This window comes from Mauremys mutica, chromosome 8 (assembly GCF_020497125.1).
Source record: "Mauremys mutica isolate MM-2020 ecotype Southern chromosome 8, ASM2049712v1, whole genome shotgun sequence".
NCBI lineage: Eukaryota > Metazoa > Chordata > Testudines > Geoemydidae > Mauremys > Mauremys mutica.
The window spans coordinates 22,511,479-22,526,557 of NC_059079.1; the positions used below are offsets into that span (position 1 = coordinate 22,511,479).

The 15,079-nt window shown below is 39.4% G+C and overlaps 1 protein-coding gene across 15 annotated transcripts in view; it reads right to left on the minus strand.

Annotated features, from left to right (window-relative positions):
• The window catches only part of LRRIQ3 (leucine rich repeats and IQ motif containing 3), a 205,226-nt gene that overhangs the window by 140,377 nt on the left and 49,770 nt on the right, over positions 1–15,079 (minus strand). For 14 of the 15 annotated variants that reach the window (XM_045026618.1, XM_045026616.1, XM_045026615.1 and 11 more), the window contains 2 exons: positions 10,252–10,393; positions 3,645–4,359 (listed from right to left, as the gene is read on the minus strand). In XM_045026618.1, the coding sequence (XP_044882553.1) occupies positions 3,645–4,359; positions 10,252–10,393 (857 nt within the window). Of the gene's footprint in view, positions 1–362; positions 638–3,644; positions 4,360–10,251; positions 10,394–15,079 lie in introns of those variants that run through there. The other variant, XM_045026613.1, reaches the window with a different exon arrangement.

The window sequence follows — 15,079 nt, forward strand, 5'->3', positions numbered from 1 at the left end:
GACAAGGAAGGAGTTGGGCTAGGAAGGGACGGGGACTGAATAGAATACCCCATACTGACAATCTCTAAAATGGTGTGGTTTGAGGTAATTCCATTCCAGGCCTCTCAATAATAAAACAGTGGCTGCCAGGGCCGGCTCCAGGGGTTTTGCTGCCCCAAGCAGCCAAAAAATAAAAAAAAAAGCCACGATCGCGATCTGCGGCAATTCAGCGGGGGGTCCTTCGCTCCGACCGGGAGTGAGGGACCCTCCGCCAAATTGCTGCCGAATAGCTGTACCTGCTGCTCCTCTCCAGAGTGGCCGCCCCAAGCACCTGCTTGCTAAGCTGATGCCTGGAGCCGGCCCTGGTGGCTGCCTAAGGGGTGGGGATGGTAAGACTATATAATGTTCAAAGGCTATTTATGGCTTTGATGCCATAAAATTTGCTATTATGAGATAGACACAGTGTGGAGTAGAGGAGGAAAAGGTAGAGGGCCTTCTGTATTGCCCTTCTTCCTTGGCAACTCAGATCCTCATCCAGTGAGGAAGAGGAGCTATTTGTTGGGATGGAACACTTTTCCTCAGCAGATGTTCTTCATCACTTTCCTGTTCTTCCTGTGGTACAGTGAGAGCCTGTGGCAGTGTCTCCTCTTGACCAACTCTACAAAGTTTCATAAAAGAAGGAGATGTAACACTAGTTAGGGGTAAAAGGCTGGGGCCAGAGAGGTATGTGCTCTCTCCAAGATCTCATAGGTCTGTGGCTATAGTGACAGCTCTTAGATTCCCTGTCAGATCAGCAGGGATCAGACGAATTAGGAACAAGATGAGCAGGTGGAGGATACCTCCCTCCTTACTATACTCAGAAGGGTAGGAAGAAAATGAGTACTCCTCTTCTAATGGTGGGTTTACCCTATTCAGAATTCTAGGGTGAGCTTAAGTTTCCCCAGCCTTCCACCACTGGAGCTGAAGAGTTCACTAATACCATAACATTACTGGTAGTTGATACTTAAGTGCAGGGCAGTCCCACAGCTGAGGACAATTGTGGTGATTCAGGTTGTACTGTCATTGCAACATCACTGAGTACCAAAAACAACATTGGTGCTGAGAAATCAGTGGTGGGAGAATCTGTATCATAGCGGTCAACACCGACGTCATGGGTGCCAGGGTCATCAGCACCTTGTGCACAAAAGTCGGTACCAAGAGGTCAGTCCTGAGTGAAGTGCAGACTACTGCCTAGATGGTACTGTATGTGTTCTGTGACTGGGTTTTGCCAGGGTATCAGAAGGACCAAATTTGGGCCATGAACTACCTCTTTGGCTGAGTAATAAAATGACACCACCAGATCTACTTCTTATGTGTAATCAGAATCACATCTGCTAACTTTAGAGATAAAAATAAGCATTTACTGATTCACAGGTTTGACAGCCAGAAGGGACAATTATGATCATCTAATCTGATCTCCTGCACCACACAATAAATTTTCATCCAGTAATTTCTGTATCAAGCCCATAATTTCTGTCCGATCTAGAGCATAGGCATCCAGTCTTGATATAAAGACTTCATGTGATGGAGAATCCACTACATCCCTAAGTAAGTTGTTTCAATGGCAAATTAATCTAACTGTTAAAAAGCTGTATCTTATTTCTAGTCTGAATTTGTCTAGCATCAGCTTCCAGACACTAGATCTAGTTTATCTTTGTCTGCTAGATTAAAGAGCTTGATCAGAAATCTTCCCCACATATAGGTACTTACAAACCATGATCAAGTTACCTCAATCTTCTCTTGGATAAAATAAATAGACTTAGCTTCTTTAACCTCTCACTGTAAGGCAGGTTTTCCAAACCTTGAATCATCCTTGGAGCTCATGATCCATTGGGTACCTTGAAGTCATTTTCTGAGTCACTGCTCTCCAGAATCCAGTCCCCCATCATGTAAGTGTGACCTATACCTCTTTGTTCTTAGGTGTACATAGTGGTTATATTAAAATGCATGTTGTTCAAGTGAGCCCATTTTACCAAGCAGTCCAGATCGTTCTGTAGAACAGATATGGTCTTTTCATTCCATGATTACTTTTTATTCCCCTTAGCATGGCAGAGCCAATAACTAAGAGGGAGAGAGCTAGATTCTATTCCATTTTGTGCATCATCAACAGAATCATTTACTAAATTTCCAATCAGTTACACAAGTGCAAACCCATTGAAGACAATGGAATTGCTCAGCTGTCACTAATGGCATAATTTGAGACAATAAGGTTACACGGGTGCAACTAAGGACTTAATACGGATTGCAGAACTTTTGTTTGTGGTAAAGATGGAAATTGGCTCACTCGCCTCTCAGATTGGAGGTTGTGTTTGTATTTAGAGAAAAACATTTTTACTGTAAATTAAGCATATTTCATATGGATGTCATTGGAAGCTAACAAACATTGACCCTCACAAGTCATTTTTCAGAGCAGAGCTATGCTTTAATGTGAATGGGTGTCTTTAGGGATTTGGAAAAAATTACTTTAATATAGATAATGTAATTGCCTGAAAAATGTAGTTAGTATGTGGGCAGAATAGTTATATTGCACAATAGAATTTACTTTCCCCATACATTTTCAAAATCCTAACTTTCATGGCTCAAGGCTCAACTATTTCAAATTGTTTCAAGCTGAATTCTAATGAATGCACTGGCATCCTCGATTCAATTTTTGCCCCAAAATTGTCTTGGGTGATAAAACTGTTGAAGATTTATTTGCAGCACTCATTACAATCTGACTCTGCTTAGTAAAAATAATATGGCATTGTGCTACACACAAAGACACTGCATCGTAAGACAAAAAGGTTGCTGTTGTGTCTTATCTGAACAGGGCATAATTAAGCAAGCATATATTTTCTACTATGCAAAGTCTCAGAGGAAAGAATGAGAAATCTTAACCACAATGCTGAAGTCTTGAACTAATGAATACTTTGATGCTTTTTGTTTGCTTTCTATGGACTTTTGGCAGTATAATCCAGCACAAGTGATGCTGCATAGTAAGAATAATGTACTGTCTGCTTTATTTTATGGGCAAAAACAAACCCCAATGTTTTATTTGTGGAATTTTCCCTTAAAAAAGTCACATTAGTATTGAAATGTGATTATGGTCACTGTCCTCACTTTATGTAAATGGACAAATCCTGCCCTGTCCTCCTTAGCCATGGAAGGCGATGCACATAGGGCACTTCCACGCTGCTGCAGAGTTGGGTGAGCTGAGGAAGGTGGTTCTGAATTCCACTACTTTGTGGATCTGTTGGATTTTCCCTATGGGAGGCAAACAAATCACTATACAGGCCACTTCAGGCCTGAGGTCAACCCACCTTCCCAAGTACCCAGGACATGTACCTAGCACTTGTACTGAGATTTGGTGCAAGGGACAGGATTGGCTGAGAGGTATTAAGGATGTACTTAAAGTTCCTCTTGATTTTGTGGTTCCACTTCTAGAGGAACACTTTGTTTACAATACTGTAACTCTGATAATTGATCTGTTTTTGGAACTGAGCAACGATGTGATTTATTTGTGTTTTTGCTTATTCTACAAAAAAAATCCCAAACATTCTAAAATATGGATGCATTTCAATCTAAAAAAATGATCCACATCCAATCCAGCATTCATATTATAATACTGAGTATTAAGAGAAACATACCTCTGCTCCTGAAAATTTTTAACCAGCTCCTTCCATTTTTCCATATCTTCTTTGTTTTCCATAACAATGTTCTTTCTTTCCTTTATGGTTTCCTCACTTTTCCTCAATCTGTCAAGTCTAAACAAACTCTGTGTCAAAGAAGCATGCTGAATGCTGAAGTCTTGAATTAATGAATACTCTGATGCTTTTTGGTTCTTGGTTTCTAAAAACCAAGCATGCCTTTGCCTTACTTTTTCAATAAATCCTGATCTTCTCAATTGATGTTGTTTTAAAGCTTCTTGAATTCTAATGTCTTCTTCTTTGCATCTTTTCTGAACACCATTCTTTTTCTCCTCAAGAAAACCCTTAATACAGTAGTCAGCTTTGCCTTTGGCTATTTGCATCTGCATAACCCCACATATCTTTTTAGTTTGGATCTCGCATCTCTTACTCTCCCTGTAGGCTTTATCAATAACATAAAATGGTCCAAGTCTTACAGATCCATACATTCTAGCAAAAATCCTCTTCTCTATACTTACTGGGTGATTCACAGCTTTAAGCTGTGGAGCAGGATGAACAAGAGAATGAAACGGGTGTACAGCATGCCAAATTTCTTCCTCTTTCTTTTGAAATATCAGCTTATCCTTCACTGAATGAAAAGCAGCTGTACAAACTGAAAGCCTAAATTTAGTTCCTACCTGCTCCTCCATATTAGGTTTCTCCAGGTCCAAGAAACCTACAATACAAAGAATGCAATATTTAATCTGTGATGCGTATTTGATTATAAAAAGTTACTATTTCTTATTATTTCAGATTCTTTATTAGATTTTAATATCTACTGATGATAAATGTCCTATTTAAGTCACTCTATCCTCTTGTGAGTTTGAATTAAATATTATCTTACTTTGAAATAAGAATTTAAATTATCTTGTAATATCAGTACAGTATTATCATATGCCAAAATTTGCTTGTTCAACACACCTAATAATGACAAGCAAAGCCTCAGAGTTAAGTCTAATAGACTGCTTTTTACTGTGCCAAAATGGCTGTGCAAAAGTTTTAAAATATTTAATAATAATAGTAGTAAGTGCCAGGTTAAAAATCAGCTACTATTCTTGCTGGAGCCTCATCCAACCCCTCAATGAATTCAATCAGAATCTTTCAATTTACTTGAATAAGTTTTAGATCAGCACCCTGCTCTATTATTTATCAAAAGAAAATTATGATATTTTTGAAAGTTTCACAAGTTTCTATACCTGCTATCTTTTTAAAGGCAGAATTTTTTAACCTACTGACATTAAAAAATCACAGCATAAAATAACGTAACAGTTAAATAATATTATTAGAAATAATACCAATTTTTATTCCCATTTTAAAAAATATATCCCTTGCTCAACCTCTATTTCACTGTGTCTTTTAAAATTAAATATTAGTCATATTCATAGAATATCAAGGTTGGAACAAACCTTAGGAGGTCATCTAGTCTAACCCCCTGCTCAAAGCAGGACCAATCCCCAGACAGATTTTTGTCCCAGATTCCTAAATAGCTTCCTCAAGGATTGAACTCACAATGCTGGATTTAGCAGGCCAATGCTCAAACCACTGAGCTATCCTTCCCCTCAATTGAGTACTCCATCTTCTATATTCATGTCCACAACAAATTCTTCCTCCCTTTTATACTCTGAGTATAATACATGTTCAAATATTGTCATTGGTTTTATTTATATGAAAATGTTTACAGGAGAGGTGTATACAAGGCAATTTTAGAGAATAAAGCACAAAATGAAGCTAAAGCTTGTCTGAGTACCATAAATGACTTTCATTTCAAGCATATTCCAAAGCCATGGATATTCTTTTTGTTGGGTAGTAAGAAAAAAAGAAAATTCAAATAAAAATAAAATAAATGATTATCTGGCCTCGTGAGGATTTTAACGTTTTTTTCTGCTACTTTTTTGGACTTTCCACTGATGTAACTTGGATGTAGTGGGAACTATTGTTCAAGAGAAGGTTCAAAAACAAGTAAGTGTCCAAGGGAATGGCCTGGGTAGAAAGAAGTGATGGGATGAGATATATTTGTGGCAAATGGTAAATGAGGGCAGATATGTGACATGGTATCAAATTTGCATACGCTTTTATTTAATAACTAATTCAATCAAATCAACTGAACTAAATTAGACAGAGTGATCCTTGTTGAACTACAGCCTGACCCATGTGCCTTGATGACCCATGCCATCACAGGTTTCAGCAAAAATCATGACACTCTCTTGATCTGTCGTTTATTCAGCTGGACACCCACCCTCCCCATGAAATAGTTCACCTGAGCAAGCATCCATCTGTTTCCAAAAGGTTCCATTTTGTAATAGGCTATGCAAGTCCTAGCAGTGACACAACAACCCACTACACTGGCTTTTGTACATGTGTTATCCCTTCCCTCATCTGTTGCAAATGGCACGACCCTATGCTGCACATACTAATCAGTTTAAATTTGTGCCCTCTCCCCCTAGTCTATGTACACAGGGGCTACGTCACTTAATCCAGCTACTCTCTCGGAACATACTCAATCCGAACCACTACCAACTGGCTATAAAAAGTCAGAGTAACTAAATAAACCGCAAACAAGCTGTGACACAAACATGAAACACAAAATTAAACATGTATATGATGAAAACCCACTCAGTAAGGCAGAAAATTCTTCAAGGGATTCTCCAGGACTTCAGAGGTGGTCAGATCTAATTTCACGTGCTCCTGGGATGAATACAATGTAGAGCAGGGATGGGCAAACTTTTTGGCCTGAGGACCACATCTCGGTATGGAAATCAGATGTCTTCAAATCACCAGGGCCTGATGAAATCCATCTTAGAATACTCAAGAAGCTGACTGAGGAGATATCTGAGCCATTAGCAATGATCTCTGAAAAGTCATGGAAGACAGGAGAGATTCCAGAAGACTGGAAAAGGTCAAATATATTGCCCATCTATAAAAAGGGAAATAAGGACAACCCATGGAATTACAGACCAGTCAGCTTAACTTCTGTATCCAGAAAGATAATGGAGCAAATAATTAAGCAATCAATTTGCAAACACCTAGAAGATAATGTGATAAATAACAGCATGGATTTATCAAGAACAAATCGTGTCAAACCAACCTGATAGCTTTCTTTGACAAGGTAACAAGCCTTATGGATGGGGGGAAGTGGTAGATGTGGTATATCTTGATGTTAGTAAGGCTTTTGATACTGTCTCGCATGACCTTCTCATAAACAAACTAATGAAATACAACATAGATGGAGCGACTATAAGGTGGGTGAATAACTGGTTGGAAAATCATTCCCAGCGAGTAGTTATCAGTGGTTCACAGTCATGCTGGAAGGACATAATGAGTGGGGTCCCGCAGGGATCAGTTCTGGGTCCAGTTCTGTTCAATATCTTCATCAATGATTTAGATAATGGCATAGAGGAGTACACTTACAAAGTTTGCGGACAATACCAAGCTGGGAGGGATTGCAAGTGCTTTGGAGGATAGGATTATAATTCAAAATGATCCAGACAAACTGGAGAAATGGTCTGAAGTAAATAGGATGAAATTCAACAAGGACAAATGCAAAGTACTCCACTTAAGAAGGAACCATCAGTTGCACACATACAAAATGGGAAATGACTGCCTAGGAAGGTGTACTGTGGAAAGGGATCTTGGGGTCATAGTGGATCACAAGGTAAGTAGTAGTCAACAGTGTAATGATGTTGCAAAAAACCCAAACATCATTCTGGGGTGTATTAGCAGGAGTATTGCAAGCAAGACATGAGAAGTAATTCTTCTGCTCTACTCCGAGCTGATTAGGCCTCAACTGGAGTATTGTGCCAGTGCTGGGTGCCACATTTCAGGAAAGATGTGGACAAATTGGAGAAAGTCCAGAGAAGAGCAATAAAAATGATTAAAGGTCTAGAAAACATGACCTATGAGGGAAGATTGAAAAAAATGGGTTTAGTCTGGAGAAGAGAAGACTGAGAGGGGACATGATAACAGTTTTCAAGTACATAAAAGGCTGTTACAAGAAGGAGGGAGAAAAATTGTTCTTCTTAACCTCTGAGGATAGGATAAGAAGCAATGGACTTAACTTGCAGCAAGGGCAGTTTCGGTTGTACATTAGGAAAAATCTCCTAACTGTCAGAGTGGTTAAACACTGAAATAAATTGCCTAGGGAGGTTGTGGAATCTCCATCTTTGGAGATTTTTAAGAGCAGGTTGGACAAACACCTGTCAGGGATGGTCTAGATAATACTTAGTCCTGCCTGGAGTGCAGGGGACTGGATTACATGACCTCTCAAGGTCCCTTCCAGTTCTATGATTCTATGTTCAGCTCATGCACTTCTCTCAGAGCTTTACAGTGCCAAGGAACATAGTAAGAAGTATGAAGTGAATTTTTTGGCCTTTGTAGCTTTCATTTAAGGTCTTAATGTTATTTTTATGCAATAATTGCATTTGCAATATAGCCATGGTCACAAAAGGATTTTTTGTTTTACCTGTTTTCTGATCAAATCCACTTCTTACATGTGTGCCAGTCACATTGCTTCATTTACTAATAAAATAAGTTTTAGTACTGTAAGAACTGCAAAGCCTATATGCCGTAGTTGCATAGGAGCATGCTATATTTTGTTCTGCCTCACGCATCATCATGCAAAACAAGCCATATGCTGACTATAGAATATTTATTGTTGACAATGTATGAGGGTAAAAAGAAAATGGCTTGATTTCAAGATACTTGAAGTGCTGTCAGTTTAAAAAATCTTGTTTTGATTTGAAAATTGAGCAATTTTGTTACAGAGTGACTTAAGAATAAATATCAAACACCAAAATGTCATTTTACAGAATCATTTTTCTAATCATAATCATATAAGAAGCGTATATACATTCTCTCTTTTCAAGCTGAAAACGTTTTTTTGTGGGTGAAAACTGGAGAAAGGTTTACATGAAGTTTCCTTTTGAAAAGGGTATATAACTACATGTCAGTGATAGAATACATGAGTTTTACCTAAGATTTGTGGCAAACAATGTTGATCAAGCTCATGTCTCATATTTCAGATATTTTCCCCCCTGCCATCCTCAATACAATAATCCTTTGACTATGTCAACTGGAATAGTTCAGTATGTCTACTAGGATGTTCTCTTACTCTTTGAGGTATGTGGGAATTCAAAAATGCTTTTCTTGAAATCATTCTATTCATCGTTAAGAGGGACTCCCAACATACATATAAGGCAGATAGAGTGGCCCCCTGTGTTTAGTTAGCACATCACTTACTGAGTCAACATCTCCTTATGTATACTCGATTTTTTAAATGTCTACAATGCTTTAAAGACTTTGTTCAGTAACAAGATGTTGTTATAGACATTATTTTGATTTCCTGGAATGATCACACCACTATGGTTGCACAAGTCTCTTACGAAAGCACTCAGCCTACATTGCGAACAGCCAATTGTAACTTAAATTAATCACTTGAATTAACAGAATAACTAATAGCAACAGTAGGTTGTACTGGGGAGCAATGAAATACAATTAAATATCATGAATTATATTAAAATAAGAAGCACTTCAAAATGCAACCAGTAAAAGTACTGACAAGGTCCTTTAAATAATTTACAAACTTGACATTAGACTGAGTAAAAAGTCCCCTGAAAACCTATGTTTGAGGAAGATAAAAATTGTTGATGTTATAGGGCACCATATTCTCCATAATTTCACCATTCAAATAAAAATTAAATATTATGATATTAAGAGAGACAAGGTGGTTGAGGTAATATTTTTTATTGGACCAACTTATGTTGGTGAGAGAGACAAGCTTTCAAGCTACACAGAGCTCTTGTTAAGGTCTGGGAAAGGCACAATGGCTATGTCTACTGGCAACTGAACAACAAAATGCTTGTCTTTCAGAGGTGTTAAAAAAAAAACCTCCCAAAAGACAAACTTTTTGCTGACGACAAGCACCGGTGGGAACAGCACTTTGTTAGTAGGAGTGCTCTCCTGCCGACACAGCTAACGCCGCTCTTTGGGAGTAGAAGTTTTTGTCATCAGGACAGATGATAAACAGTGACTACACTGCGTGCCTTTTAGCGGTACAGCGGTAACGACACAGTCCTGTTGCTAAAAGCTGCATAGTGTAGACATAGCCTAAGTGCGTCACAGCTAAATACCCGATCAAACAGATAGTTTAGCATAAGTAGTTAGCACATATTTTAAGGGATCATTCAATCTGAAGTAGCCCATTAGCACCTCTGCAGACACAGGACAAAAAGGGGAGTTGGTGGGTTGCAGATTGTTGCAATAAACCATAAATCCAGTGTCTTTATCAAGACCATGATTTTTAGTGTCTAGCAAAGTTATGAATTTAAGCTCCCAAGCTTGTGTTTTGAAAGTGTTGTGCAGGTTTCTTTTCAGGATGAGGACTGATGGGGAAAGTTGGATTTGTTTAACATCGTTTCACTTAAAGTTGCATTTTTCAGGAACATAACTACAACGTTAAGTGAGGAGTTACTGTAATATGGTTGCTAAAATCTTTCCAAGTAGCTTTTTCTCATTTATGGTTAGTTAGATTTTTTTATTGTATAAAGTATTACAAAAAGATTACATTACTAACCCTTCCTCAATGGAATTCTTTGTTCCTCTAGTTTTTTCATTTTTTCTTGTTTCCTCAATGTGGGTGAAATGGAGAAAACTGGTTGTTTTTTTCTTCTCAGACATAAAACAGGAAGCTTTTTAAAATTATTCATATATAAGACCTGTTAACAAAACAATTTTTATTTTAATTAAACATGCCATTATAATCAAGAAAATGAAGACTTGTAGCAAAAATACAGCATATAGTACTTTTTCCTATAAATAATTAGATATCCTATATACTTTTTTACTGATTTGACAAAAAAAAATCCTTCCTTTTTTTGTTGGCTGCTACCCCTTTTTTGCAAGACTATTTGTTACTAGGCAGAGTCTCTATTTGCTTGGCGAGGTGAATACTTGTTCCAACCCCACACCTCTGTAATCCTGGGAAAAAATCCCAGTTTTTAGTCTAAACAACTCTTCACTCATCATCTGTTATACCAAGATGCATTCCTTTGTAGTATTTCAGTGACAAGGACACTTTATCTTTAGCTGTGTGAACAAACAAGGAGCCCTAAAGAACAGTTTATGATATTCTCAGTTTTTTAAGTGAATACAGTGCTTGCTTCTAAAACACATTTGACGCTCACACCCTTTATTTATCCACAGAACTGGTACATGATATGCAGTAGCAGCTCATGACACGTTGTCATGCAAATGCGTCTAATCCTTGACCTACTGTTTCCAACTCTAGGGTGAGAGGCTGTTTTTGTTTTTGTGCCCACTGCATTCTGGCTTTTTTGCTGAGACTGTCACACAAGGATGCCAATTGATACTAACGGAGGTGACAGGAGGTGATGCATTTTATGATGTAGATACCAGCCAACTGGAAATTGGACTGAAACTCATTTCACGTACACTGCGAAACAGCTATCAGATAACATTTTTCTCTTTTAGAGCCATGAGTCCTTTCTTGTAGGGATTAGGCCCAGATGCACCTAGAAAATCACAGGAACAACACTACAATCCACAAAGCCTGAGTTAAGTGCCTAGGCTCCCTATGCACTAATGGGGAGACATAGGCTATCCACAAAAGCCAACACACTAGGCAGAGAGCCTCCTAAACTAGTGGGAGATGCAAATGAGAGAAGTGTGTCCTAAGTCATGCCCCTCTCTCAGAGATTGGTGCCTAAATCCAAGCTGCAAGGAGGTGCCTATGCCTTTAAAACACTTTCAGTAACAGAACACCTATCAGTAGCATTGCATTTATTTCACTGGTTTTGTAAAATCAGACAAAATGCTTGCATATTTCTACATTATATTAACAGACTGACGGCAGATAAATACTTGAGTTTCATTCTTTCTCCTGGAGTTTCATCAGTTATTAATGTGATCCAGTTAGCTTCCTAGATTACTTCTGAAACACTCGCAAATTTTCACCATTATCACTAATATTTCCTTTGAAAGCCACAGGATGCTATTCTCAATTTAAACCATTTGTTCAGAACTCTGGCACTATTGCTTCACTGCTTTATTAGATTGATAAGTCTGCCTTCATCATGTTCATATTCTTATAATATTCCTTCTCTTTCAAGAAATAACAATTTATGTGTATGATTATTTTGGAGCAGTCTTAACATTATCAGATTAGTATTTTACTTCACAGTTCTAATCTTCCACAGTATTAAGAAAATACAACTCCTGGACAATTTAATAGGTGCCATAACTTACATTCATAAAGGATGTTTTTATTTGAGAATACATTTTAACTAGTTAAAAACAAAAGTTAAATACAACTTGATAAGATACAGTACATATTTTTTGAATTAAAAATCATCATAAATTTGAAGTAAGACATTTTAAAAGTTCAATAAAAGATTTGGCAAAAAGGAAGAAAATATGGAATAGCATTACAAAATGCTCACCGTAAAACTTGTGGGGCATCACCACTATGCCGAATAACAAGGTATGAAAGTAAAGAAAGCATGTCCTGCTGATAGGCATTGAATTTGAAGATGTGTGCACAGTGTCTCTACAACAACTAAGTGATGCATGGTATAAAGCATCTTTTTGTTTAAGTCCAACTGATGCAGTAGTATTCAGAGACTGAAAAGCAAACCTGAACACTACAAGGTCAATGGTTGCTACATTCTTTTACACCAAGCCAAGACTAAATTTGACCTTGAGTGTTTACACTGGCTTGGGTATGTTGGTGGTTTAGATTCTCTGGTTAAGTTGTACAGGAAAGAGAGCAGAGACTTCTCAATAGCCTAATCAAGGTTGGAATCTTATTATGACATTCTGAGTTTCCCAGAGCAACTACATTGCTAGTCAGTCCCTTTCATGAGGCTGTTGGTAAGATTTTTTAATATTAGGATATTAAACAACAAATAGTAACTTTTCTTGTTAATAAGTTGTTTTTGTAATATTTTCTTTTACTGTATGTTTGCAACACATATGGAAATGATAGCCACATAAATTGCACAGCAGGGTGATAATTAGTTTATCCTGCTCCCCCAAATTCCAGACGATTGAACAGTTTCAAACAGCCATTAGTTTTATAATCCTTACTGGAGAAATATTTCCTCCTTCCTCTAAAAGGAAAATTCCTCTCTCCCCACCCCCAGAGTATGCAAATTCACAGGGTAAGAATCAATTCTCACTGAATAAACTGAAATACATATTTTGTAAACAATCAGTATTTCTGAAACCAGTGGTGGAGGCAGCCATGTTATTGAAAAGTAGACTCATCTGCAATAATGATGACTGTAATAACGACTTAATCACAAGAACTATTTCAATATGTATAAACATTAAATACATATGTTCTAAGGGATTTGAAAAAATTATGTACAATCTTACACCAGGCTCCAACAGTACTAATGTCAAAAATGACACGTGCTCAACAAAATGTCCACCTCTAGCATTATTCTATAAAATGTCAATCTTAATTAACTGTGAAAAAAGACTATGTTATAGTTCATTTGCAATGAAAACTATTTTTACCTCTTAAAAATGTAAATGTTTATGTAGTGGAGTGACTACCCCACTCCTAAAATACAGGGGTTAAAAGTAGCTCTGGAGAGGGCTGTGCCTGGGGATGGCTGACTGGGGAAGCAGCTGCAGCTGGGCCATGCCCCAAGCAGGCCACAGCTGGCCTGTATAAAAAGGCTGTGAGTCAGAAGCCCAAGGAGTCTTTTTCCAGGCTGGGAGAGAGCAAGGCTTGGCTGCCTGCAGAAAGGGTACTGGGAGTGAAGCAGGACTAGGGAAAGGCCAGGGGAGCTCCAGGCTGCAGGGCCTGGTCCAAGGCCCACAGAGGTACTGGGAGATAGGAGGCAGCAGGTCCAAACCCCCCTTGCCTATGATGAGTGGCTTTTACACTGCAGTCTGCCCCAGTGAGCGGGGGCTAGATGGCGACTGGCAGTAGCCCATAACTGAGGCAAGGCGGGGGTAGGAGGTGGGGGTTCCCCTGAGTGGGGAGACCTGGAGAAACAGTGGGGGTACTGCCAGGAGGCAGCACCCCAAACACAAGGGGCACTGGGACATGGGGGGTGGGGGCAGCGGCAGCAGGACACCGGCCTGCAGAGGGCACTTTGTGCTGGAAAGAGCTAATTCCCAAAGACAACCAGCAGGAGGCGCGGCAGGGGTGAGCACTGCACTGCTACAGTTAGGCTAAGGAAAATGAGTGCAGTTTTCCTGTCTTTCTCTCTAATTCTTAAAATCACTTTTTATTAGCATCCATCTACATTTGTTGTAAACTAAATGTTTAATTTTGTTACACTTTTTAAAGAGAAACCAAATGCTAATTGTGTGTAGGACACTAACCTAACTATGTCCATTTGTTAAGCCACTCAAGAGTCTTAGGGCAGTGCTTTTAGAAGACTTCTGTAAATCAACATTTATAGATTCATAAGCAGAACCAAGAAGTATTGTAACAGAAGCGAAAACTTCAAGGGCTAATTTCAGCTCCAGTTAAGACGAAGCAATTTTGCTGGTGTCAGTGGAATTCCACTTGCTTAAAGTAGGGTTGAATTTGGCCTCAAGAGTCTGACTCATCACAACACTTGAGGAAGAATCCTCAGCTCAGGGTGTTTAAAATTCACTGCACTTTGTCATCACAGTCACACTGTTTTATGGAGTTTTCCATTCTGACCTAAGCTGAGGATGATTCATATTCCCCACCCCCCATAAGACCTGCTATGTAACAGACAAAATATGTAAAAATTTAAAATAGTATACATTTAGAATAGTACTTTTCATAGACTTATGAAATGACAAAATGCCTTAGACTCTAGGCCTGAGCCTCATTTACACTCAGGCCCTGGCATGGTAAAAGAGTTTTAACATGGTTTAAAGAACTTTACTATAAATGAGAATCAGGTCCTCTATGTACAGTGATCATATCATCCACCACTAAAATGTATCTATCTCTGCAGTGCAAACCAAGCAACCACTCTGCTGAAAGACACAACCCTCAGCTGCAGTCAGGGCCGCCCAGAGGGCGGGGGCAAGTGGGGCAATTTGGCCCGGGCTCTGCAGGGGCCCCCAAGAGAACGGGTGAGGCTCCCGCCCCGGCCCGCCCCTGCCTCCGCCCCTCTCCCGGAGCCTCAGCGTACCCAGGACCGTCCCTGAGCAGCGTGGCTCTGGCGGGGCCTGAGCTCCTCCCCGCTCAGAGCTGTGTGTGAGGGGGCGGGGCTGGGAGCTCAGGCCCTGCTGGAGCTCACAGCCCCACCCCCTTACCATGCGGCTCTGAGTGGGCGGAGCTCAGGCCCTGCCGGAGCCACGCTGCTCTGCTGTTCAGGGACGATCCTGGATACGATGCGCTGAGGCTTCGGGTGAGGGGGGAGCCGGGGTAAGGGGCTGGGGCT